The sequence below is a fragment of the Pleurodeles waltl genome, chromosome 6 (genome assembly GCF_031143425.1).
Source record: "Pleurodeles waltl isolate 20211129_DDA chromosome 6, aPleWal1.hap1.20221129, whole genome shotgun sequence".
In the NCBI taxonomy this organism is placed as follows: Eukaryota; Metazoa; Chordata; class Amphibia; order Caudata; family Salamandridae; genus Pleurodeles; species Pleurodeles waltl.
This window is the reverse complement of record NC_090445.1, coordinates 600,032,511-600,060,252: the sequence shown is the minus strand read 5'-3', so window position 1 is coordinate 600,060,252 and position 27,742 is coordinate 600,032,511. Positions and strand designations below refer to the sequence as shown.

At 43.7% G+C, this 27,742-nt stretch overlaps 1 protein-coding gene across 1 annotated transcript in view; it reads right to left on the bottom strand.

The window, feature by feature from the left end:
• Window positions 1-27,742, bottom strand: part of IP6K3 (inositol hexakisphosphate kinase 3) — a 57,117-nt gene that overhangs the window by 17,865 nt on the left and 11,510 nt on the right. Inside the window, exons 2-4 of the mRNA XM_069238855.1 lie at window positions 14,110-14,499; window positions 8,509-8,713; window positions 1,215-1,393 (exon numbers count right to left, since the gene is read on the bottom strand). Of these exons, the coding sequence (XP_069094956.1) occupies window positions 1,215-1,393; window positions 8,509-8,713; window positions 14,110-14,314 (589 nt within the window). The 5' untranslated portion in view covers window positions 14,315-14,499. The remainder of the gene's footprint in view (window positions 1-1,214; window positions 1,394-8,508; window positions 8,714-14,109; window positions 14,500-27,742) is intronic.

Below are 27,742 nucleotides of genomic sequence, written 5' to 3'. Positions count from 1 at the left end.
TTTCTACACTAGTAAATCAAATATGCCAATAATGGATGAACCAGTCGCCATTTCATTTTAGACAGAGAGCATATGGACATTAGCACTTGTTAACAGTGGTAAAGTGCCCAGAGTCCGAAAGGCAACAAAAACAGGTCAGAAATGGTAGGAGAAAGACTGCAGAAGGTTTGGGGATAACCCTGCAAAAAGGACCAGTTCCAACAGTGGGCTTATAGAGTCTCCAGCCATTTGAAAAGTAAACAATTTCACTTACAAGGATTGAGAGATGCTGTTAGAGTTTCAAATTCTGGAATAGAGGTGGGATCTGTTGGAGAGGATTAGGGGGCATTGAAAGATGCTTCTTTGTGGACTAAAGATATTGGAATCTCGTGCTCTGAAACACAGAGCATGAATTTCATTAGATTGCAGTTGATGTCAAGCAGGAAGCAAGCTTGTACATTTCCATCACAATAAATGTTGCTCGATGGAAGCTTAGAGTGGCAAAGATTGCCCACAACTAAGAAAAGGAGGCCTGGGAGGCTGCAGTTTTGGAATGAGGCAAATCAAATGGAAATTCTTGAATTAACCAGTGACGTTGTTATTTCTCAACTCGAAAGTCTGTGTTCTATCAAAGTACTGAAGCATTTCATAAATCAATACACACTCATTCCGAAAATGCCATGATCAAATACAATTCCCTGTAAAGAATTGCATGATTTGGGTGAGTAAAATACTACAGAAGCCACTAGAAACTCACCGGAAACAACTACTTGCTTATTTTACACTTATAAGAGTTATCAAAGCACATCAGAGTTTTGTAACTTTGTACAGACATGCACAATTCACAAAGGACAAATAAAGACTAAATGATAGAAGCCTAGAGTGAAGCATACGTTATGCAACAAGACAGCACCTCAGTGAGGTGTCATCTTTAGGTGAAGAGCCTTCCGAAAGGAGTGTATCTCTGACTATGATTTTCTAAAGTAATTTTTGGGCTTGGTGTTGGTGTTTTTCTGCTGAAATACACCTGGAATACACCTTTTCGGCTAGGCTCTTCTTTCTTTGTAAATATATTGCTCTATTTTGAGGAATTATAATGTTTGCAGTAATATTTGGGAAATAGTCCTTAGAAAGGACTGTATCTTTACAATTCGTGCACTAACTTTCTGGTTCAGTATTCTTCGGCTTGCCCTTAGGTTGAAAGCATCAGTCTGACAACACTAGAGAAAGGATACGGTGCAGTTGGTTCTTGTGGTACTCTGTGGACATGCGGCTGAGCTGCTTCCGGTGACACTTCAGACCCCAGGGATTGGAATCTGCACTTCCTTTCTGATTTCCATTGGAGTCTTCCAAGTGGCAAGTGAGTTCGGTGTGAACTTGCAGCTCTGTCCTCCGTAAGGAGGTCCCGTGGCAACTATAAGATGTGGGGTACAAAGTGATCGTAGTATCAATTCCTTGCTCTGGCAAAGACAGCCACTTCTCATTCTCACAATGAGGCAAAAGTCAGTGCAATTCAAGAGACGTTTAATTTGTAAATATAAATAATGTTCCTTGTGTTAGATATATAGGTGACCAAAACCTAATCTGCTTCTTGCGTCTCCTACACATGTAAGCTGTGATTTTGTCTCTGCCTGTACAGTACCTGGCACCATAGTATTTCCACTAGGTATTTGCATTTCTTTCCTGTGCATTTTCAAAGCAGTAAAGACTCAAAATATGGACGCGCACCCACAATAGAGAAAGTGCAAAAGTGAGCGCTAGGAAGGAGAGTCCTAAAGCTAGAAAGCCTTCACCTATCTCCTAAATATCAGGAACCTCCCATAGAACTGTCCTCCAGCGAACAGTTTTGCTATTGGACAACCTCATAGAAAAATGTGTTCCCGCATCTCTAACATGGTGAACCTTCCTTACAATTAACCAACTCTTTTCTTGAGGGAGACAGCATGCTGAGGCTGAGATAAAGAAATTGCCTTTAACAAGCGAGATGGAATATTCCTGTTCAAGCCAGTGCTGGTTTACTATGTGTATCTTAAAGGTAACACAAGGCTTCACAGGGAGCCAGTGTATAAAACTCCCGACCTGAGTCACATGCATTCTCATTAATGTATTAGTCTGGTTTTGCACCATCTGCAAGTGCAACAAGTGCTGTGACAGCCTGGAATTCAGAGCTCTACGATAATCAAATGTACAAATGACAAACTTCTTTGTAAGTTCTTGGGAGCGAAATGGCTGGCTCACCGGAACAATGTATGTCAATAACATAATGTGCCAACAACTAAAATAAACAAGGATAGACTGCCCCGTATTCATCCTTGTTACTGTATGTATTTTCAGGTCACTGATCACACAATTGTATCTCTCTACTTGTTGTAGCCCTAGAAATCCTTGTGAAGACTGTGATAGTTTCTCTGCACTTAACGTCCACATGTTCTTTAGTATGTCCTGTGTGTGTGCTCAAACCCTCATTGAATTAAGAGGATAGAAGCTTCACCACCACAGCCATCTATGCAACCTATGGTGATATCTTGAACCCTGGAATCTAACTACAGGTAACTCTATCCTAGACAAGTAATAATGCTTGACCATTAGAATTCTTTGGAGGGCCCCTTCTTGAATCACTATGCGTCTATCTTGCAACTACTGAGATTAGTGTAAATGTATATAGCTCGCCTTCCTTTTAACCATCTCATTAAATGTGGACTGCAAAAAATTAATGTATTGTTTAGGGAGACACAGCATGAAGAGTCTTCAAACATTGTGGATTTGTTTCAGGGTTTCTCCTTAATTTTCATATTATCTCTTGTTCCAATATATCTCTAAGAAGGGAAGTGTCCTAAACAGTGTGTTGCAAACAACGCAGATGTTTCCTACGCAAGCAGAACAATGCTTGCCAGAACAACGCATGCCTCGTTTCTCTGCTTTCTCCCCGCATGTGCCAAACTACGTGTATGCGTAGTTAAGGCAGAGAAAAAGGCAGAGAGCAGTCTATTGGATCGGAAGAGGACACAGTGAGGTAAGTGGGGCTGGGGCAGGGTTGGGGTAGTTTTTAGGGGTGGGGTAGATTAAGGGCTTAGGGTGGGTGGGGTGGTGCTATTTTTCTTTTAGGGGCAGGGGTGGGGTTTGGGGAAGTTTGGTTTTTAGGGCTTAGGATGGGTGGGGGTACTGGGTAGTTTGTGTTTTCGGGGTGGAGTGGGGATTTAGTATTTTTTTTTTTAGGGATTATGGTGGGGGCGGGTTAGTTTATTTTTTAGGGGTGGGGATGGTTGAATAAAGGGAGAAAGGATTGGGCGAGGACGCGGTGAGGTAAGTGGAGTTTGATTTAGTGCTTAGGGTGGGTGAGGGATTGGGGTAGTTTCTTTTTTGGGGGCGGGGTGGGGGGTTGGGGTAGTATTTTTTAGGGCTTATGATGGTTTGGGCGGTCGGGGTAGTTTATTTTTTTGGAGCTGTGGTGGGGAGGTGGGGTCATTTATTTTTTAGGGGTGGGGAAGGTTTAAGGAAGGGAAGGCAGAGGGAGGAAAGAGGAGGAGAAAGGATTGGGACAGGACGCAGTGGGGTTGGGGCAGGGTTTGTTGGTAGTTTTTTGCATTGGGGTGGATTTAGGGCTTATGTTGGGTGGGGGGGTCAGGGTAGTTTTCTTATTAGGGGTTGCAGAAGGTTTTAGGGCTCAGGGCGGGTGGGGGTGTTGGGGTAGTTTCGTTTTTAGGGGCAGGTGGGGGTTGGAGTAGTTTTTTTAGGGCATAGGGTGGGTGGGGGGTCGGGTAGTTTAGTTATTAGGGGTGGGGGAAGGTTTTAGGGTTTAGGGCTGGTGGAGGGTGTTAGGGTTGTTTAGTTTTCAGGGGCAGGGGTGGAGGGTTGGGGTCTTTTTTTTAGGACTTAGGGTGGGTGGGGGGTTGGGGTAGTTTAGGTATTATGGGGGAATGTTTTAGGGCTCGGGGGGGAGGGGTGTGTCTGGGTAGTTTACTTATTAGGGGTGGGGGTAATTTTGGGCCTCAGGGCGGGTGGGAGGATACTTTTTTAGGTTAAGACGGGTGTTGTTTGACAGAACCATGCATGCCGTTTCCACATATGCCTTTACTAAGCATGTTTTTAAGGCATGCGTGGTAAAGGCATACGTGGAAAAGACACGGTTGTGGTTCTGATCTCGTTGTTAAAGCGTGTGTTGTTCCGGTATGCATGGTTCTTTCATACAACCATCTGAGAATCTATCATACTTTTAGCATTCTGTCAGGCTCTAATTCCAGACTATGTTAAGCAATTTGTATGTACTTTCTTGAGATTTTTTCTTACCTCCTGTGCTTTTTTCTCACTTTACTCCTTCATCCTTTCAGGTTCTGCTTATGCCTTTCCTCTCTTGCTTCCCAATCCCTCTCTAACTCCCTTCTGTCTGGCTCGATGCTTATGGTTGACTAACCTCAAAACACAATCCTTCTATATAGGGAAATCCAACATGTTTGGGGCAATTATTCCATTCAGAAGGCTGCCTTTTAATACCCTCACCATATATTGCCCTCATTTACTCCTTCTGGGTCCTTACTCTTCGGGCCTCTTGTCTTCCCACAAATCAGACTTAGAGCTGGATAAAATGTTCAGCAAAAAAATACGATAAAACAAGATGTGTATAACTCTGTATTGGACAGCATCTCATTGGATATTGCGTTGAGAAAATTCTTTTTGCATCATTTAAGTTCAATCATTTCTCCATGAGATAACTGTTTACTCACCATTTCTTTCAATGAATGGAGTCTCTTTCCCCTGATCACCCACCCCCATGAGTAAAGGGAGTATTGGGATGGGAATGTACTCCTGTGTGGTAAAGGATGTTTCCACGCTCGAGTGACCCAACCGCAAGGGAATCTGCTATCCTGACTTTATTTTGCTTCAGCACACATGAAGTTCAGTGTACATGCTGCAGGCCTAGGTCTGAAATTGACATTGAGGCCCAGAACCTGACTTTGAGATCATGGTGGAGCCCCAAAAGTGTACACCTGGCGGGAATGAGACTTCCACTCGTGTCTCTGGCCATGTAAAGGGAATGGTAATGGCAGGATATAGTTTATTTATTGATCAGTATCTGAACAGGCTCTTTTGTATTTTTTACCTGTTCATGGGTATGAGCCTGATGCCTACAGGCATGGCAGGTTTTAGCACTGGTGGTGCCTGGTTCAACAGTCTTTTTTTGTCCCCCTCTTCCCACCTCCATGAACTCCTCCCCTGATTCTCTCACTACCACTTGGCAAAAGAGTCCCTCATCTCTCCATAGCCCCCCCATATACATTTAACTTGTTTTGAAGCGCTGGTAAAGGCTGGCTTTACTAATCCACTCAGCTATCCACATAAAATACAAATCTGTTCTTTACTGCAGGCTTATTAACCCTCTGCACTACTTTATGTTGAGTCACAACAGCCACTTGACAAATCTCTGCTCTCTTCCTCCAGCAGGAACATTGATCACAAGAGGTCTCTTGACACTTTTATTGCTGCCTAAAAGTTGAACGCACAAGGAACTCTGAGGTGCTTAAGTTATTGCTAAAACACAGTGCTTCCACCGAGGTCAGTGCCCCCCTTCCAGGTCAGCACCCAGTGCGGCCGTAGCAGTCGCAACGCCCTGAAGCCAACCCTACCTACAGGTGTGCTTGAGTTAAGTTCCAGTACTGTGTCATGACTGGGCCTTGTGTTGACATCCCTGTGTAAATGTTGAGCGCATATGCATCTATGGTGTATGGAAGCAAAAATCCATATTGGTTGCGTGTGTGTACGTATGCTGTCAGCAGTGGGTTACATTTTGGATTGCCCCTGGACTGACATGGCACAAGATCGAGGTTGTGAAACAGCCTTCAGACAATGGGAGGGTAATGCCTGTATTCTCGAGAAGGAGGATGTAACTGTAGATAGTGTGGAGGATGGGGGCAGGAACACCTTGATCTGTTTAGCAGGGATTTGCTTATTAGTACTTCCTTGGCACTGCCATTTGCTTAATGATAGAGGAATGGGGGTGAGTCAGCAAAGAATATTGTCACTGAATGGGAAGTTTCTGGGGAGAGCATGAGTCATTTGTTTTAATTTGATTCGTCCACCTTGGAAGGCTGATGAGAGATAGGTGCAGAGCTTTTCAAGTATTGTTTCATGCTGTAGGTACATTCCTGTTTGCAGCTAGGCTCATCACTACCAGCTGTGAACAGCAATCACCTTGACCAAAGAATGTGCCAGTACTGCAGAGGAAAAAAGAACTATGAAAACAAACCAGGCCATATCGCTCCCAGAACCAGGCAGAGGATCCACATCCCCTGTCTGAAAGTACTTTATAAACGTGCCCCTCCCACCCAACTTCCCCACTGTGTTCCAGGTCAGGCTGCTTCACTTTCACAGAAGAAGAGCCACTGAGATTGATAAATGGTATCCCCAATAGTCAGTCCTTCGAAGGGAAGGGGACATCACCTTGTTTTTGCAAGCCTTGCTAGAGGAAGATGAGTGTCTGCCAGTGATCCTGGGAGGTGTTTGCCTGCTGAGAAGGAGGAGAAAGCTGTCTTACATGATTCTACCTGCCCCTGGAGAAGATCCCAGCTACCATGCCAAGTGTGAGGAATGAAACAGAGAGAGCAAAGGAAACATGGGAGAATGTCCCCCAGAAGTTCCCATGGTCCCCCAGCCTTCGTCACAACTGGTAAGTTAACTCTGACTGAAGAGAGATTGTTGTTGGGGATCAACTGCAAAGTAAAGATTGCCCATTTTGGAAACCACTGTTGAGAAAGTTACAGACACCCTGTGCTGATTCTAACTTCATTGCATGTCAGCTGTTACACCAGTGCCCAGGACACAAGGAGGAAGATTCTGAAGATCCTTCTACTGTGACCATTGGAGCAGACTGCTGGAGGTGTCTTTGTGGAGCCACAGGTGGAAAGGTGGTGGAGGGGTGCTCAAACAATCCCCAGTGAGCAAGACCCCTTTCCCTATGCCCTTTCCACCAGCATGCTTGTGCTGGATGATCCAAAGTATGCACCACATTAGGTAATTTTATACCTCTCAGAGACATCGACTGTGAACTTTTGACTAACAGACTTTGGTGGACGCTTAATTTCTCTACTTGCACAAGAGCTGTACAGTTATTTGCTATGGAATAACTTATGGTCCACAGAATACTGATAAGCTGATCCACTGCAACATAGCTAGTCTGTACCTGAGCTTCAGTCATGATCACTTCCATGTCTTTAGTCCATAGAGAATCCCATAAACCCTGGTGTGCATCCTTGTAGAGTTACTTACTCCATGTGTATCCTATTAAGTTATTTTGTGATTAAAATATTTATTTTCTCCACAAATAGAAGCATTGGGCTCTTCATTACATCATTGATTCTATTATATGATTGTTTGAGTACTAGGTCTCTATCTCCCACACTACCTCCCTGAACGCCTACCCTTGCTATCCTGAGAGTCAAGTGTAGAGAGGGTGTACTTGAAGTTTGCATACCCATAGTAATGCAGGCCCAAGAACACCACTGGCAAAAGACCTCAACCATCTTTGGAGGGGCCTCTGTACGTCCTGTGGCCCCCAAACTGGGTCTGACAGTGTGGAGATAAGAACTGAAGATATTTGCTGCACAGCCTAGATGTAGAGTGTCAAATGGTCCCCATCATTCTTCAGTCCTTGGCCTCACTACTTAGTGTGTCTTGAGATTAAAGAAGGAGAGGACTGACCAGTAAGGGAATTGGGAATGTAATTGACTCTGTTCCAGCCAAATCAATGGCAGAGGTAATCACTGATTCTCCTGAATTCCTATATCACATTCTGCCTCTGCATAGTGCTTGCGTACATTTAGCATCTTAGTACCATGCTTTCCTTTCTTCCCTGTCTTAGCTGGGAGCTGAATATCTGTGATTACATATTTACTTTTTTGAGCAGGAAATATAATACTACTGAGACTCTACACTAGGCATCACCTCCAGGTTTAAAGTCACCTGATGCTTGTCTCTATTGTCCTCATTAAGAGATGTGTTATGTGCCCACTTGCATCAGAGGCAACAGGCAAGATTAGGCCCAGTGCATTGAAAATTGTGCAGCTTCTTGCATAGTGCCAGTCTATGACACCCTCGTCCAGTGTGTTTTCTCAAACCAGCAAGGATCAAAAATAGGTCCACCGGGCCCAACATCACTGCAGATTTTATAATGGGTTGACAATGTAAGTTCAATTTTTAAATAGTGCTTGATATGGGTCTACCTTGTTGCTGATTGCTACCAGTTTTGGAGAAAATGCAGGAAAATTAAAGGAGATATAAGGGTATGTTAAAGACACTCCAAAGAAGTACAGTGAGACAGCCGGATTATAAATCAAGAATCTTGTTTTCTACCTGCAACAAATTAACCAGTAGATGGTACAACCTCAATGCTTAGCTTTCACTGCCTAGTGATCATCAGGGCTAGTAGTGAAATTACTCGCATGAGTCCATTGTTAACTGCAACCATGTCATTTAAATAGATTTGACTGAAAAATGTTTCTTAATGTCTGGAAAAAATATGTTTTAGGTGGTTCTCACCTCTCGCTTAAGGTCTTCCGCAGCGCACTGTGCTTCCAGTTGGACAGTGTTTGAGCCCCGCCACTAGACTTGCCCAGCTTGAATTGGTGCCAGATGGAGATCGACGATTCTGCGCTGAGCAACGGACCTGGGATGTCGTTTTGTGGACTGGCGATCATGGTGAGGTGCCCTCTGCTGTCCTCCATCAGGGACACCGAGACAATGCCTGCAGATAAAGGACACCTTGTAATTGTTAATATAGGCCTGGTTATAACAGGTGGAATTGCGGTGCCTTTTGTTACATCATACACATCTAATCTAGAGATCAATACGTGAAAATAAGGGCCTTAAATATGAGAAATCCAAAGCAGCTGTTTGTTACATTGTTTATTTCCTTTGTGAAGTGTTGTATTCCACCACCTGTCGAAGTACATAACCTGCTCAGCACAACCCGTGGCCGAGTGGCCCACACTCCACCACCTGACTGTGGCCTTCTGGGGCTAGCAGTGCACAGTGTGGCTGTCGAGTCTATGGTTTGAGGGAGGTAACCGTATATTTCATGCACAGTGCCTGCAGTACATGATGCAACTCTTTATTCATGGGACTTCCATGTATAGCACTCCAAGATGTATCAACAGCACTGTAGAGCACAACCATCCAGTTACATGATGTCAGCGTACAAATCAATCTATAGGCTAATAATACACGGCATTACCATCAGTCTCCAGGGCCAGCAGTATACGGCAACGCCTGCGATACAAATGCTAAACGCACACAGTAATACTATGAAGCTAGTGGCTAGGCCACACACAGGAGCCACACCTCTACACCAACTTCACGGAGCCATCGGTACACTAACTTGGCTGCATTGATGACAGTTTGCATGGTCAGAATACCATATAACGATCCATTGTCGGGTGTGGCAGCACGCTACTACAAGCAAGGAACGGATGCACATAAACAACACAACCTCCTATCCACACAACTGCAACGTACAGATGTGCCGCCGAGCAGGCGTGACTGGCAGCACAAACACTCATTCTTAAGTAACAGGACTGAGGACACACAGCATAACTATGCAGCCACTCAGCGGGCTTCACCATTTCTATCCTTTTCAGTACTTTGGAAATAGGTGATCTGTTGTGCCACACAGTAAAAGCTATTTTGTAATGTCATACTTGGGTCCCGACCGTTAACCATGTTTTACATCAGCTTCCTTAGTTTCAGCGCCTTGAGACCCTCACGGGTGAATAGCCGCACTCTACAAATCCCTGATAGATTGATGTAAACACGGGCAGAGGAATCGGACTGGTCTCTTGTTTATTCACCTAGGATTATTTCAACACTGTGTCCTGCGGCTGGAGCGCAAACAGGCTAGAAACCTCAGGGTCTGACAACACTTGCTGCACTTCGCCTGCCCTCCACCTGTCATTCTCCATCTTTGTTCTGTACAGCATGTTCCCTCCTCGTGCTTCTCGCGCCTCTTTGCAGCTGAGGCAACCGGGGTGCAGGCACGAGCTCTGGGCATGTCTGTCGGGATGGCACCAGAGAAGGTCATCACTGGCGGTGTCCCAAGGCGTCTATGTTTGTAAATGGTAATTCAAGTGACTGCACGATGCAGAGATAAATAATCAATCGACCTCCTTTAAAAGGTATAAACAAAAATACTTGAGAGAGAAAATGTCAATGACATTGTATGAACCAAACCGGTATCACCTATCAGACGTCTGCAGCAATGCATTTTAATAGTGAGTTTTTTCAACTGTATCCATGGATTTTCCCGTTTTGGATAAAAATGTGAATAGTCTAGGCACAAAGCAGCGCATTTTTGAAAGGTCGTAAAACTTTATGGATAAAACAGCAAGCGAAGCTAAATTCTGCTTTCCCGCTCTAGCACTGTGCAAATGCAAACAATTTGCACCCGGGACGCTTGCCTGACAGAGCACAGCCTACATATACTAAGTTTGATACCGAAAGTTTTACATCTACTTCTGAACTCTCCAATAGCTACCAGCTAATGTTATGGTCAAAGTATCCTGTTTCTTATATTACAGTTTCTGAAAACAAGAACAATTGGCCGATATTTTTCATTGAATTAGATGGTAATCCCAGCCTGGTGCTGACAATGAAGGGACCCGCGGAGAGAGAGACACAGTCTAGTCTCTCCGCGGGGGGATTCGGGACAGGGGAAGTGGCGCACTAGGCGCCTGATTGGTTAGGGATAAGTGGGGGTGGGGGTTAGAGTAGTTTATAAGGGGGGTGGAGGGTGGGGTCGGGCCTCTTTGCGCGCCGACTTAGGAGAGGGAAGGATTTTATTTTAGGACCACCCACCCACCCAGCTTAGGAAGACAGGGGGAGGAAAGGTTTATTCAGGTAGGGTAGATAGGTCAGGTAGGTTTGGGGTCAACAGTCATTTAGGACAGGTGAGTTGTGAAGAGGTAGCAGGAGATGGGGGAGGGTGGAGAGCCAGGTGCGGGTTTGTCCACCCTTCCAGGGGGAAAACAAGGAGGTGAAGCATCCGAGCAGGGAGGGGTAGGCTACAGGCAAGGAAGGCATGGGCGGAATAGGGGAGCATATACGGCAGGAAAATTGAAGGGAGACATTTGTGGAGAAAATGAAGGAGAGGGAGTTCTAAAAAGTTAAAGTTTGCTTTAAAAGATATACAGTTAATGTTTTGAAATATTGTTGTGTTAAATCCTGTTCTAATAAATGACCTTTTACACCAACAAGAGTGTCACGTATGTATGTCCCGAATCCTGCCTGCCATACATCCCAATACAGATGGCAGCATATACAACACATCGTCACTGCCCTGCTACATTACAAAATGATTTTCATGAAGCAAACATCTGACCCCCGAGTTCTGCACCGCGCCCATTTGAAGGCCTCGGATTTGGCTCAGCGCTGAGAGTCTCACTGCTCTAAGCCACCCACTAAATCACACAAAGCTGTCGCATACTAAATGGCCGCCATTTCCGTAAACTCCCATTGGTCTGGTATCTTGACTGACAGCTCCACCGTGCCAATCAACCTGACTCCTTTCATCTGCCTTCAAAGCAAGTGTTGGCAGCAATACATATACATTTGATGTATGCTTTCACCACAGAGGCAACTGGCAGTTGCAAGTGGTGTCCTAATGTCCGTTTTGTGACGCATGTGCATAATACATAACGGCAACATGAACTGTTCTTGAAAAGAGGAGCGAAGCAGTTGTTAAAAACGTAGTATTGGAAAAGTGGCCCACACTAATGACTGAAGGGCAGCATGCGCATGTACAATGCAGCAGTCATGTCTAATTGTATGACCTGAGGCAGAAGGCAGATCTAAATGTTGAGTGCGACTACTGTACTGTATATGCAAAACTTGCGAGCAGCCAAGAGACAGTGCTCAAGAAGTCACATTTACTGCAGCTGTCCCAGAATCCGAGAATTTTCAGAAAATGATCTGTATTAGGTGTTCTTCGTCTTTCGCCGACACAATTAGAGTTAGATTTGGGTCTGCTTGCATTATCGACTCGCAGAACCCCTTGCTGAGCATATGAACTGTCCCAGCTTCCCTGGACTCTTTGGTTGCCCTCTGCTGCTCCACGCTCACCCGTCTGCACTTCTGCAAGTGTAGACTCATATGATCGTGCAAAGTGACTGTTAGCACCTGGAATGTTTTCCCACAGGTCTGAAAGGTCTGGAAGTTTGGGGCTGTGTTAGCAGCATGTGAGGCGTAGCCTCAGTCTTTCCTGCATGCTAAGATTCAGTGGTCGGCCATGAGCTGCCCAGAGTTCCCCGGAGGCCAGTTCACCCAGAGCTGTAGTTGGTAGTTTTGTAGACCCTTATTTTAAATGTCTAAGCACTTGCACTGCCCTGGATACCTCGCCGTGTGCCAGGGTCGGGTTACAGCTCATGGTCACGCTACTGTGAGTCATACATAGGTCTGGGTTTTTTCCACAAGAGACCTGCTGCGTATGTTGATTCTGGATCTCTCAGTAATCAATCTGATTATTTCAAATCACAATTAAGCACAAATGTCTCCTCAAATTTACCCCTGTATATAACGTGAAATAACTGAAAGTACTTAGAATGAGAAACACTCGCTGGGTAAATGTTAAATAATCTATATCGTGCAGACCACAGATTGATTTCAGCTCTGCATACTTATTTGAAATGTGTTATGGAACATATTGCTACCCCTTATCTCTACCACGGTACAAAAGACTAAATTGCCTGTGCCCAGATTTGCAACTGTGTTTACAAACTGACTTCTTTAAATGGTGCTCAACCCACTGAGCTTTCTATTATAATAGTAAAGTATTATACAATGAAACAATAGTCAGTAAGCATACGAAAACTAACATATAAACGTACTCTTCCATGGTATTATTTATATACAATCCAATGTTCACCGTGCATTGCTTTCTTCTGGGAATTGTAGTCCAGCCTGTGGTCCATCATAAATATTGCAACATGTACAATAATTAACCAGACCGAAGCTGTCTGACCAAAATATATATTTTTTTAATTCTCTGAAAGACCTAATGTGGACTGGATTGTCTGCTTTAGCCGAAACCAAAATATAGGCTTGCAAATATTTTTAAAACTGATGTTTTCTGAGTAGTAGCAGATAGATTTGGTCATATCTTGTTACTCATAAAATACATTCCTGAAGCTTCCTAAGGACCCTTTCTGTTGGGCCGGTGTTCCAAAGAGCTAGGCCTTATTTCAGAGAATTTTCAGATCACCTATGGCCTCACCTTACGAACTGATACGTTTTTCTTGAAAGTATTACACCCCGCTCTATTCAACTGCCATAGATCATCTCTTTATACCGCAGCACATACCTGGGCAAGAGGTGAAACATCACTTTTTTAGGAAAGGATTACTTTGCATTGCCTTTTCTCTGGGTCTCATCCTTGCCTGAAGAAGTCCATTACAGTGGCTTGTTTCACACTTTATTTCCATTTGAAATAAGGCTATGAGAACACCGAGTGACACCCATTTTGGTAAATAAAATTGTTCAGCCCAATTTTATCTTTGAGACCTGATGTAGTGCTTGATTTGAGTAATTTTTTTGGTAATGGATTATTCTGTAGAAATAGAAATATGCATTATTTTTTCATTTGAATTTGCTGCTACTGCAAATTCCCCAGCAAAATGTATCGCACCTACTTCATTCAAATCAAACTTTTGCAAGGCTCAGTGTCCTATTGTGTTGTTGCAATTTTATGAGCTGGTACTTTTTGTCATGTGACAGCTCAGCAAATGTATCAGAGGCTCATCTTGCTCCCTTACAAACTGCAACTTTGAACCTCACTCCTCTTTTACAGAACCTTTTGTGAAACTGAAAAAAATTACTTGCACTGCATTCATATATGTTTATCATAATGCACTGCCCTGTCTCCTGTGGGTTGTGCATAGTTACACGCTTGAGCATCACTTTACTGGTTTGTAACCAGTCCTAGGAACATACAGCCTCCAGAATTAGGTACAGTACTTATGACTTTTGCCCCAAACCATGGGCAAGCCACTCCCCTCCTGCACCCATCAATGGTCCATGCTAGACTCTAGTTGCCATGTTAGCCTGCCTTATCCCTCCCGGCGTACATCAAGAGGTGCTCCCACTTCTCCTCACCTCTGTATTCAGGCGTGAATTGTCTCATGGCCACTGGCAGCGATTCGTAGAAGTTCTGCTCCTGATACACCAGAGGCTTGCAAACAGTGTGGTCATCATACCTCAGCATGCTCATGTGCCCTCCCACCTGGTGGTGGAAAGGCTCCAGTACTATGCCCTTCCTTCTGGCGGTGTCCACCGCCTCCATGCCATCATGTACCACCATGGTGTGCGGGGTCCGGTTGGCCAACGTTGGCAAATTGAGACGGATAATTATTCTCTGTGGCCGCCGTGATGCAAGGATTCCGGACAGCAGCTGTTTGATGGGGGGTTTGTAGCAGGCACAACAAAATATCCTCCTGTGACTTTTCCAGCTTCGTCTTATTCTTTAACATTCCACTGACACCATCTCTACGATACAAGAAATACAATCGTAGGTGTTTACATCCTCTCTTGTCACATCTATTGATCAGAATCTCGGAATAACATGCTGATAACGTTTTATAAACAATTATGATACTTTTAGAGACAACATTCTCAGAGTTAACAGAATGATATAATAGTGATGAAAAAACAGGAGGAAATGAAAAATGTTTTAAAAAACAATAGAACTGTGGGGAAGATATCTGTCAGGAACATTTAGACAACAACCACTGAAAGCAAACATAAAAAATAATAACCTAATTTGTCTGGGCCTTTTTTTTAGCACCCAGACATTTTGAGCCCACCTTCTCAAAACGAGAAAACGTAAACATTGTAACACGAATAAGAATAAGAATGCTTGTAGTCAACCATGCTGGCTCCGTCTAGTTAGCCTGATTTTGATTTAAAATAAGCTCTTTTATGTTATTTTCCATTACCTTATTTGTGTACTAGCGTACCTGCGCATAATCTTTGATTTAGTATCCAAGGGCCATATGTACGAATGCTTTTTCCCATAGACACAGAATGGGTAAAATCCTTTGGTACATCTGGCCCCAAGTGTTTTGCATATCCCCGGGGTTTCTGAAGAGAGAATGTGGGGTTCTTTGCAAGGCTGTTTTCAGCGGCCAAAGGAGATCTCTCTCTCCCCCATCTCTCCCTGTCTCCCTCTGCCCTTCCTTCCCACTTCTCTGTCTGCAGCTCTCCTCTTTCTCTGTCACTCCAGTTTCCTCTCTTCCTGTACATTTCACCATTCCATTCAGCTCACAGTCTCACACCAAGTTACTGACACATTTCTGTAAGAAGACCAAAACAGAGTTCCTTGCAGCAATTATAGGACTATTCAGGAGCCCAAGATCACGACTTGCAAGTAGTTAACATCAGATAGTGTTAAGGTTCTTGCTTTCCAAAGAGCCTCATAGCAGTTCTTGATTTCCCACAGTTAAGTTTTTTTACTTTGCCACTTTTTTACTTTTCCACAACTTATGTATATGCTTATTAAATGCCAAAAAGTGGTTCTGCGTAAGATAGACTTTGCAGGAAATAGTTTGTGACCTCCCTCACAATGCCATTGTGCATTGACATGGTTAGCAAATGTTTACTTATATTGAAAAAGTCTGCAGTAAAAATGATCTTGCTGTATAGAGAAAATATTTGCACCGGTGAAAGTAAACTAGGAAACTCAGAAAGCCTTGTAAAGGGTGAAAACTAGGAACTTGTAAAACGTTTATAGGAAAACAAAATCGTTGTGCATTTTAATCCTGGATCTAATTTATGATTGATGCTGAAGCAGAAAAGTTGCAATAAAACGTATTATTTGTAAGCAAACGTCCTGTACTCCTGTGTGCAGAATCATCATCTCTGATAACCACAGGAACATCACAGAGTCCATCAAACTCATGGGCTCGGGGGTCTTGAGGCGCCCCAGTATTTTGCTTATCAGGTGAAACAATGTTTTCCTCCATGAAGAATACAGTAATCTGATAATGTCACTGTGTCCTTCTGTTTCCCGAACTTCTAAGCCGGTTGGAAATTGCCTGCAATTCTAGAACGGACAGAATTAAAGGTTCTCAAAAAGAGTTCTGTCACCTTAAATTTTAGGAGGAAGGTCCAATCTGGGTGTCACTACCAGGCCATCACGTGCTGTCCTTTCCAGTTCATGCTCGGAGTTTATCTAGTATGGCGCAGGGATTGCTTTCTCAGGCTGTCCAATGCCTTCTTGAGGCAATTCAATGGCCATTTCCAGGGAGTGAGGACGGAGTACAGAAACCGATTTTAGGGTGTCAGTGGAAACGCAAGAGCTACACTTAGTGCCACTCTGCATTTACATTGCCAGCTAAACAGCAAAATCTGGAACCATTGCATTCAATGGTATTATTAGATTCTGACGTGTTAGTTCATTCAAGGTGTTCGACCAAGAATAAACAGCTTATGACAGGAATGATCACTGACCTTCAGAAGATTGTTAACAAACACTGTATCCAGTTTATAAAATTGGCTTGCTATTTAACCAAGTTCAACAGGTGGGGGACCGCATCGATACCTACAAACAAATAGCACAAATAGTTCACCCTGGTTTCCCCTCTATGATCCACTGCTTGGAGGAGCATACTTAATGTTCACAGTAAACAAAGCAGACTGAAACCTTCCTGCGATAGAGAATATAACAATTCCCAGGCCGTATTTATTCACAACCACATAAACACGGCATAAAAAACATCATCATATTTACAGTATTTCTTTTCATCCTTAAATTTCCATAATTGTTTACAATATGCATCTCAAGTAGTTTATGTTCTTTAAAAGGAGTCATGGTTGTCCACCCACCAGGCACCTGTGGCATCGTCTGTAAACTGGGGGCCGTGTTCCCCCCAAAACCAATTACGCTTCACAAGGTGAGACTCACCGGCCCCCTTAAGATAGAGGGGGCGTGGGCCAGCATGAAAAACTGTCCCCCAATCCAACCATGCCAGAGCCAACCCTAAGCAAGGGATCCCCCCTGGCACCCAATGGGGATGATACTGGGCAACCGGGCCACACCTTGGTCCCCTGGCGCAGTCTCATCCCCCAAATTCAAAAATTCCAGGACCATGTAATGGAGTACCGTGGGGGGAGCTATGGACATTCGCGGTAGCGGTCATCCCGAGCCCCTTTCCTACACCCACAGTACCGCCACCCTGGTTTGAGCCAAAAGCTTCTGATACCGTCTTGAGTTCGCCTGCACTAGTATTCTTGATGCCAAGGTTATCCACCTGTTTTTGTGCCCAAACATGACTCTTTCCCTTCTAAAGTCTTCCTAATCCTGCTATTCTTTGGGGATGGGTGGGCGGGAAAGAATTCCTCCAGTCCTCTGGAGGTGGGTGTCGATCGTCAGGGGCAGCCCTGGGTCAAGAAAACAACCTGACCCTCGAGGACTTGAGTCCCCCTTTTAAACAAACTCGGGCTGCCCCTGCCAATCACCTGGGAGCCCCCACCATCCCCCCCTCAGCCAATCGGCTCACCCCTCGGGGTGAGCGCAATTTTTGAAAATATTTGCGGCAGCCACAGTTGGGCTTCCGGCTGAAACTGGTCCAATCCGGCTTGCACCTGTATTGGGGGCGCGCTATGCCTTGGTGCGCGCCCCCTGCCCAGAAGGTTACAAAGAAATTTGGGTTCACTTTCCTATTTTAGCCAGAGTGCTTAAAAATAATACAGCTTCTTGTTTAATGAGAGGCCCTGCATCAGTAGCACACAGAACAGCCTCGCCCGTTTTGGCTGCCTCTGGGACCGCCTCTGTTAAATTTCCATGTAAATGTAGCAATAGCAGATTGTTATTTGTGACGTTCGTGTAGGTGCCAGGTCTTGCACAAGTGATGAGTGTAGCTCGGGCCAGAGGGCTGCATCTATTTACTTGCTCAAAAGTATCGGGTGTGTTAGTTCGCCGAACTGCGCAGTTCAGTTTCAGGAATGAAACATAGTTTGGATGTTCACCGTTTTTCAGGGCCTGTCCCGTAGTTTCTTCCTGTACACTCTCACAGCTCGCCGAGAGCCGAGTGTGATGTGCCTTTTGTGCTGTACACGGGCACGGGACAGCGTGTACCCTGGGCCTCGGGGGAGGGGGTAGGCTGTGTTATGGACACATCCTCCCCGCTCCTCGCCCCCCAGTCTTTACCACACCCCTGAGGTATGCTGAGAGGTATGTGACCCTCATAGCAGCCAGCTCTGAGCGGTGAAAGGCGACACCGTGGAAATAAACCGACTCTCTCCGCTTTGCACGCGGCCCTGAACCAGTCTCCCTAAGCCCCGGGGAGTCCCCCCGCTTGGTTAGTGATCTCCCCGATCCTGACAGAGCCCACCGGCGTGCTCTTGGAAATACTTTGTATTGACTTCCTGGAATTACTCGCTCAAACTGAAATACAACATGAGACACTTAAGAAATGTGTTTCCTTTTTCTGTTGATTCTAACACTCGCACACATGCATTTTGGGCCAAGCTGTCACAGTCGCGCTGAAGTCAATTGCCCTTTCTTTAACTTTGTAACAATTAAGTCAATTCCTGCGAGTGTAGTAGCTAAATTTTGCATTTTATATTATATAATGAAACTTAGCTTATGAAAACAGATTGACCAAAATATGCTTGTAGTGATAGAATCACTTTGTCTTTGAGTTTATATGATTTACGTTATATGGTGTGTCATGTTGTGTTGCATGTTGCTTATCGTGTTATGTCGTATGTTGCCTTGTATTTATTTCAGTATACACATACTCCAATGTCACATTTATGGTGCATCACTCAACCTACTTGCATTCACATCACTTCTCAGTGTCTGCCCATTTGCGACTTTATAGATGACCCATCGCACTGGTAAGGGGAGCGAGCAACACACTGAATACTGAAAAACAAATATCTAAGTTATATGGCTTCAAAAATTAACACAATACTGGTAAAAATAAAGCACATTATCAAAACCAGCTACAATAAATAAATTCATAACGAAGGCTAAACGTCTAACTTACTACTTGCTTATTATTGAAAGCATTACTCTTTGTGTACCATAGTTTCTGAAGCGAGTCCAGCATTTAGAGGGCGGTGAGACCATCTGTGGCTGGACAAGAAAAGGAGCAGATATGTTTCAGCAGCTCTCCAGCTCCTTTAAGTGATGCTGCGTTGGGTGCATTTGTGAAGCACATGTTCAGTGTTGCCACATGCTTAAGTAATAACAAAACGCCAAGGCGAGATTAAAACTGAACTGAATACCCATCCAAGTAACCAAAAACACGAGCAAAAACATGAACCAACCAAAAATGAAATGGTAACAAAATGAAGAACGGAAGGGTAAAGACTAGACCCAGTGAGCTGAAGGCAATCTAAAAAGAGTATAACCAGTTAGAGCCAAGTCTTCAAATTGCAGTGACATTTTCGAAGACACTTTTCGACTCTCAGCTACAAAGGGAGAATATTCCAAATAGTGGAGGTAGCAACTAAGAAAATATTACAGCCAAAAACCGTGCTAGGGGTTTGGGTAAGCATCACCACCTCTAATGTGAGGGGTGGCGGTTATGCACGGGTTGGTGCCACTTAAAGTGTAGAACAGGAACATCTGGAGAGCAATGATGAACAGCCATTATGATCTTGACCCTAAAAAGACCTCTTTCTCACTGTCAGCCAGTGAGCAGCTTTGGAAATAGGGACAAAGTGGATGCATATTCTTAGGGCAACAATCCTGCGTCGTTTTGAACATGTTGAAACCTGTCCAAGAGCTTTGTAGGAGCCCCCAGATTAGATTCGATAACAGATGACTATGGGGATGAGAAAAAAAGATACAAGGTACGGGTCTGATCTTTCACACTCCTATATAAGAGAAGAGTCGCTGCTTCAGACTTCTATGCCTGGGGTTTCCGACGAAAGGTCACTGTCTAGATAGGCCCAAAAGTTGTGATTATTTGCGTTTGTGTGCGGGGGGATGTTTGGGGTCCTTAAGGAGGGAATGCCCTCAGTCAGCATCTATCCTTGGAATGCCAATTAAGGAGCTACTATGTTTTTGTAATAAGAATGTTGGTCTTAGCAATGTCTCTGCATTATCGAACTCACCCACTTGTGAGGTGCTAAAATCCATTTTGAGATCGTCTGCGTGCATGTAAAAACACCTGATGTAAGAGCTTTGCAAGGGGACATGTGTGTGTGTGTGTATACATAAATTCATATAGTTACTGAAAAAAACAGTAAACTGAGTAATAGTTCTGATTGAAATGTACAAAACCACCAAAATTTGCCAGGTATGGTTTCCAACACATGCCATAACCATCGCTGCCTACAGTGTTGCTGTTTTGGTGGCTGTTATTTTGTTTTCATGGTTTTGGCAAATTGGTGTTTTGAGCAAGACAGGCAGAACAAGTTATAATATATGTTGTGTTAACCAAAAACCTAACTGGCAAATGTCAGCAGTTTTACATGTTTGAGACTGAACCATAACTCAGTATTTAAGTGCAGCAGGGGTGACTGCAGGACCTGGCCCCACCCACAGTGGCAACTTCTAAAAAAGTGTATGTCTCAAAAACTACTGAATGGATATACACCAAACTAACAAAAGCACGCTTTCTGAGTAAAGGTCTGATTCCATGCCATATTAGGTGTATATCCATTGAGCGGTTTGAGCCATAGGCACAAGCAACATTTCCAACTGGCGCTAAAATGGGAAAACACATATTTTCCCACCTCTGGCTTTAACTTCTTTATTCCTGCACGGATCTTCACAACATTTATCACGCAAAAGCTTAGCTGACTATGCCAGATATACCCAAAATCTGGGGTACATTTATCCACGAGATCAATAGTTATAGGCAAACAATCACATCTCTTTTCAATGGAAAGTGTGTTTGAATTATTAGTATGTAAAGCATAGGATGAACATGAACAGCAGTCTCAATATCCATTTGTTTTCACAGAGATGGAGCGCCAACAAGGGTCTGTGCACTATTCATACTTGGGCGGAATTATCTTTGGGCTCCTGCCTCCAAACCCCATAATCATGTCCCTGCTATATTAGATCGCAGAAAGACAGGATTCACTGCAGACGCCATGTCAGGATCATTCAGGATAAAAGAGTCTCAAGACCTCTGTCATTGCTGACGGTTTCCTATTGCATCCGGCACCTGTACGCTGACAGACGAGGCAAGTGATAATTGAAAGGGGGTGCAGCTTTTAGGACTTAGGAGGAAGGAGATTCCAGAACCTCTGGAGAATCACTCCTCTAAGGTGGCAACCTTTATACCAGTATCGTGTAAGTAGCCCAAGGCCTTCACTTGAAGGGGACACACACGCGCCAACACAACATACCACCTGTGTCAATGGGTCCACCTAAAGTGACAAGATAATAAGGTAATTTGTGCATCCTTTATACCTTAGAATGTTCAGGCAAAGCAAGAATGGCAAGGAGTGATGGCTGGCGAGTGTTAACCTTTAGCTGTTAAAGCTGGACAAGGTGACTGAGGTTACACTGGAAAATATAAAATGATTAATGTACAAAACCATGTTGGGTAGCACTTCTTCTTGAAGCAACTCAATAATTAACTTCACCGTCCCAATGCAAGGCCAAAAGCGATTTGACTTTAAAACTTACTCGGAAATGTTTCATACTGAGTGTCTTCTTGGGAAATGGTTCACAGCTTTGGGAAGTTAGTTACACCTCGTTTCTTTCTAGTAAAATCTTTGGGTGAGAGTAGAGCACATCAGTGCGATAACATAATGTATTTTTCATCATCCTTAAAAAGGATGAAATATAGCGATGGTAGCACGTATACTTGATAGTTGACTTTACTTAACAGTTTTATAATTCAGTAAGGAATACTGAATAGATGAAAAACAATAGAATAATTTAGAATAAGTGGGTGAGGAGATTCGGCCTACAAATAAGTGCTGTTTGTTTTCTATGTGGAGTGTGTCTTTACTTTCTCGAATACGTTTCCTCCATATAAACCGTTTCCATGTTATAGGAATATGTAGTTTCTATGTGGAATGTGGCCTTTCTGGAGTAAACATTTATTTTCTATGGGGATGTTTTGTTTCTATTTTGATTCCTTTTTAGTATGAATCTTTAAATAAGAAAATAAGTCAGAAATGCAATCACTTTCAGATGCCTCATTTCCTCAAATGTATCTCATATTGTGAGGGCTATACGTTGTGACCCACTGAGAGTTTCAAGGTCTGTATGCGACTACTATGAAGACGATGTCAGCTGGAGTCTGGGAGAAAATTCCTGTCTGAGAGCTGAGTCACTGACACCCTGTCATGCTCCTCTGTCCACAACAGCTTCTGCCTCTGAGAAACAGGTGGCAAGGCCCTCCTCTCCTCAAGCTCTCGCAAGCCTCTGAGATATTTAAAGTGTCTTGCCATGGCTGTTCCCAGGAGACGAGGGATGTCTTTATTCTTGAGAACTTCTGTTAGCTCATAGCAAGGTGTGGAGTGATGAGATAGGATTCCTTTTTTTAAATAGAGCTGCATGGGCCTAAACGCACATTCAGAAGACTCTGGGCCTCGGCAAAAGTACCCTGCACTATGGGTCGATGGCTCGTCTCCTGGCATAGCATCAGTGACCAAAAGTCACTCTTATCTATTAAGGCCCGTATCCAACAAGTGCATGTTCTGAGTGAGTTTTGATCAACAGACTCTTAAGAATCAATTGCCTCTTTATCTGTATTTTCTCCAGTTTTCCCCTATTCCATTTTTGGTTAAATTGCCTTTCTCGTATGCACTTCTGAAGAATGGTACAGTTTTTTAAACTATACTTGTTTGCTTCTTTTGAGTAAGTCTTTCGTGAAACGTCAGTTTTAAAGTGGGGAAATGAGCCATTATGAGGAGCAAGCGATTCAGAGAATGCAGAAAGCACTGATTTTCCTAATATGTGCCCCTGCTCTTCACCCATCCCGAGCTCTCTGGATCAGTACTCATTTCACTTGATTAACTATCTGAATGCCCCTTTTGTGAGCCACTGACATCTGACAATATTCTTTTTGAACACCTGGGGCACTTGTATTCACTGCTATGACTATGACTGAATTAAATTCAAGTCCACCTACTGATACAATTATTAAATATTTGTAATCTTTAGAATTGTGGTACAAGAACAGCTCACAAACCTTTACCTTTTCAGAAACATATCTAAAAAGTATGCCTAAGTGATCTGAAAAGAAACATGTCAATGAAGCTTCGCATGCCCTTGGTTAATTCCCAGAACAGCAGTTACCATTATTTTCTTCCACACAATGTTTGTATTCCAGTTTTTAAAATGAGTGATGCAGTTTTTCCCTGCACCAGTGCTCCCTGCTCGTTCTGTTTAGTGAATGATATCTTTGACTGGCGGTCAAATGTATCTGCCCCAAGTTCATAATATCAATTAACATTTGTTTAAGCACAAAAGCGCACGTTTTTCGCTCTTTTTAAAGAGGAGGATGAAGTTTGGGCCCATATTTATACTTTTTTAGCGCCGCATTTGCTCCGCTTTTTGACGCAAAAACGGCGCAAACTTACAAAATATAATTGTATTTTGTAAGTTTGCGCCGTTTTTGCGTCAAAAAGCGAAGCAAATGCGGCGCTAAAAAAGTATAAATAGGGGCCTTGATCCTTACGCTAATGTTCTAGACCCGGCGTTTTCACTGGAGATGTTCTTTCAAATTGGAACAGGCCTCTTCTTTACAGGGTTTAAAGCATTTCAACTCTGGGATTATAAACACAGATGCTGTAGTTAAGCAAAACTCGCTGCACACTTTCCTATGGATGTGCGATTCGGTTAGCTATGAATGAGGCCATCTTTGGAGGGGAAATTTAAAATCGGCCCCATTCTGAACCCAGGGCTAGTAATCCCTGGGGGGTGAAATCATGTATATATTGTTTTTTCTAAAGCGCTACATGTAGAGGAGCCTCACATTTTGTAAAGATGGGAAACAAAGAGGTTGTATACATGAGACAGACAAAAGGATATGTGTGTGAAAACAATGTTCTGTCTTGATCTGTATGGATGGTGATGGCACGTGGTGGCTCCTGGATAACAGGGCTCTGATACCAGTTTTGATGTACGGTTCTCAGGATAAGGAAGTAACTTGCCAAACTAATATTAGCACACGGTATAATGCAATTCATTGTAGATTATGGTTGTCTTGGTATAGCTACTTGTTCCTATAATGTCCACTCTTCAGAATTTTTCTTGTTGACTGACTCCAGAACGGTATCTGTAACTGTACAAGTGTGAGATTCATTCAGAATAATGCATCACGTATGCTTCACCTGAGTAACTTACACACACACAGACACACACCCACATGAAATATGAGAAGGTGAGCAGAATAGGCAATCTAAGTGGTGTGACATAGAGCTAGGCAATGTACAGGGAGTGCAGAATTATTAGGCAAATGAGTATTTTGACCACATCATCCTCTTTATGCATGTTGTCTTACTCCAAGCTGTATAGGCTCGAAAGCCTACTACCAATTAAGCATATCAGGTGATGTGCATCTCTGTAATGAGAAGGTGTGTGGTCTAATGACATCAACACCCTATATCAGGTGTGCATAATTATTAGGCAACTTCCTTTCCTTTGGCAAAATGGGTCAAAAGAAGGACTTGACAGGCTCAGAAAAGTCAAAAATAGTGAGATATCTTGCAGAGGGATGCAGCACTCTTAAAATTGCAAAGCTTCTGAAGCGTGATCATCGAACAATCAAGCATTTCATTCAAAATAGTCAACACGGTCGCAAGAAGCGTGTGGTAAAACCAAGGCGCAAAATAACTGCCCATGATCTGAGAAAAGTCAAGCGTGCAGCTGCCACGATGCCACTTGCCACCAGTTTGGCCATATTTCAGAGCTGCAACATCACTGGAGTGCCCAAAAGCACAAGGTGTGCAATACTCAGAGACATGGCCAAGGTAAGAAAGGCTGAAAGACGACCACCACTGAACAAGACACACAAGCTGAAACGTCAAGACTGGGCCAAGAAATATCTCAAGACTGATTTTTCTAAGGTTTTATGGACTGATGAAATGAGAGTGAGTCTTGATGGGCCAGATGGATGGGCCCGTGGCTGGATTGGTAAAGGGCAGAGAGCTCCAGTCTGACTCAGACGCCAGCAAGGTGGAGGTGGAGTACTGGTTTGGGCTGGTATCATCAAAGATGAGCTTGTGGGGCCTTTTCGGGTTGAGGATGGAGTCAAGCTCAACTCCCAGTCCTACTGCCAGTTCCTGGAAGACACCTTCTTCAAGCAGTGGTACAGGAAGAAGTCTGCATCCTTCAAGAAAAACATGATTTTCATGCAGGACAATGCTCCATCACACGCGTCCAAGTACTCCACAGCGTGGCTGGCAAAAAAGGGTATAAAAGAAGGAAATCTAATGACATGGCCTCCTTGTTCACCTGATCTGAACCCCATTGAGAACCTGTGGTCCATCATCAAATGTGAGATTTACAAGGAGGGAAAACAGTACACCTCTCTGAACAGTGTCTGGGAGGCTGTGGTTGCTGCTGCACGCAATGTTGATGGTGAACAGATCAAAACACTGACAGAATCCATGGATGGCAGGCTTTTGAGTGTCCTTGCAAAGAAAGGTGGCTATATTGGTCACTGATTTGTTTTTGTTTTGTTTTTGAATGTCAGAAATGTATATTTGTGAATGTTGAGATGTTATATTGGTTTCACTGGTAATAATAAATAATTGAAATGGGTATATATTTTTTTTTGTTAAGTTGCCTAATAATTATGCACAGTAATAGTCACCTGCACACACAGATATCCCCCTAACATAGCTAAAACTAAAAACAAACTAAAAACTACTTCCAAAAATATTCAGCTTTGATATTAATGAGTTTTTTGGGTTCATTAAGAACATGGTTGTTGTTCAATAATAAAATTAATCCTCAAAAATACAACTTGCCTAATAATTCTGGACTCCCTGTATGGGCAAAAATGACAAAAATAATGTAGGTTATTCATTTACAAAATAGGTCACTCCTTCTACTGAAACATGATCATTTTACATTTCACCATTTTGAAAATCCCTGCTTACATGCCACTGTGGCTATGAAGGGACTGGAGTCTCTCATGCATGGTGAAATGGCATATACCCCTACCTTGAGTGCTCAATTGCATGTGAAAACGGTAACCAGACTTTTTATCGGCCCTGCCATCATGCTAATCTAGTTTGTGCATAGAGGCCTAGGGCTGTCCCTGCTAATGCAAGGTTTAAATCCTTTACCTGGATAGGAGCCAAAAGTGTGCTCTCAAAGTGGGCATAAGACTACAGTCTATGCCTTAGATAAGGCACAAGAATGGTGGTGGTGTGAATCCTTCCTTATGACCAAACCTTTTCACTGTGTCAGATTAGAGTGCAGTCTTCTACTGACCCCACATGTGTAAAAGTCCTGCTTTGTATCTTGAGCCCCGGACCTTGCGCTGACATTGTATTTGCATGTCAAGTGTATGTATTTGTAATGTGACACGTAAGAAAATGCCTCTTTTTGCATGACCACCCCCAAATATTTGGACCGATGCTGTTGGTTTTTCAACTCTGGCAGTGCACTGAGGCCTGCTAACGAGACATAATTGCCAGTGTTCTAACACCTTACACAATGAATGTTGAATTCAATACCCCCAATTGGCATAAGCTGGCTTACTTATATGTCCCTAGTATATGGTACCAAGGGGACCCAGGGTATATAAGAAAGAGAGCCCCCCCCCCAGGGCTGCAGCACTGGCTGTGCCACCCTGTGGGTGGCAAAGTACAAAATGGCTCCCAGCCTGCCACTAGTCTGGAAGAACAGTTTTAAACTGCTAGTTAACTTAGTAATATAAACCAATACAAAGCCCCCACTTACACTAGCAATATATATGTCTCCCCTAAGGAACTCCTGTGGCGCCCTAAGACAGGGAGCTGGATATTGCTAAGTGGGACATATGCTTTTAATATGTCCTAACAGCAAATCTTCCAAAATGTTGTTTTTGCTGTGGAAAAGTAAGCATCACCATTGTCTAACACTGTGTTACCCGCTAACTTCTGAATGGGACTGCTGAAGTGGTTTCTTTGAGGTATCAAGTTAATCCTGGCATTAAACCTGACTTGATGCCCAAGGAAAATTTAAGGTCACTTTTAAGGAAAGGCAGCTTTTAGAAAGTTGCCACTGTGTTGCCCAGTTTGTCCAGTGGCTTCACACTTTGCTGGCCACCAGGCAGCCTTCTGCCCTTCTTGGTAGCAGTGTGAATGGCTCCCAGGCTCTGTAACAATAGAAGCCTGCCACAGGAGAGGCGTTACCTCTCCCTTGCTGGAAGCCACTCAGGGTGTTGGCCCAGAAGCCAAGCTTCAAAAGCAAAGGCACCTTTGGTAGACAAATGGAGATCCCATCCTAAAGGCTTGCTCCTTTGTTCAGGTAGACAGGCTGGCAGTGGGAACAGAGAGGGTAAACAAGGGGCAAAACTAGTGTTCCTGTTAGTAGGAAAGTGCCCCTTTTGGCATGGTTACCCCCACCCCACACACTTTTTGCCTGATATCTGATGCTAACTTGACTGAGTGTGTGCTGGGATCCCGCTAACCAGGCCCCAGCACCTGTGTTCTTTCCCTAAACTGTACTATTGCTTCCAAAATTCGCACACCCCTGGCACACACCTAAGTCCCTTGTAATAGGTACCAGTGGTACCAAGGGCCAGGGAGGGTATCTAAGGACTGCAGCACATATTATGCCACCGTAAGGGACCCCTCACCAAACACATGCACA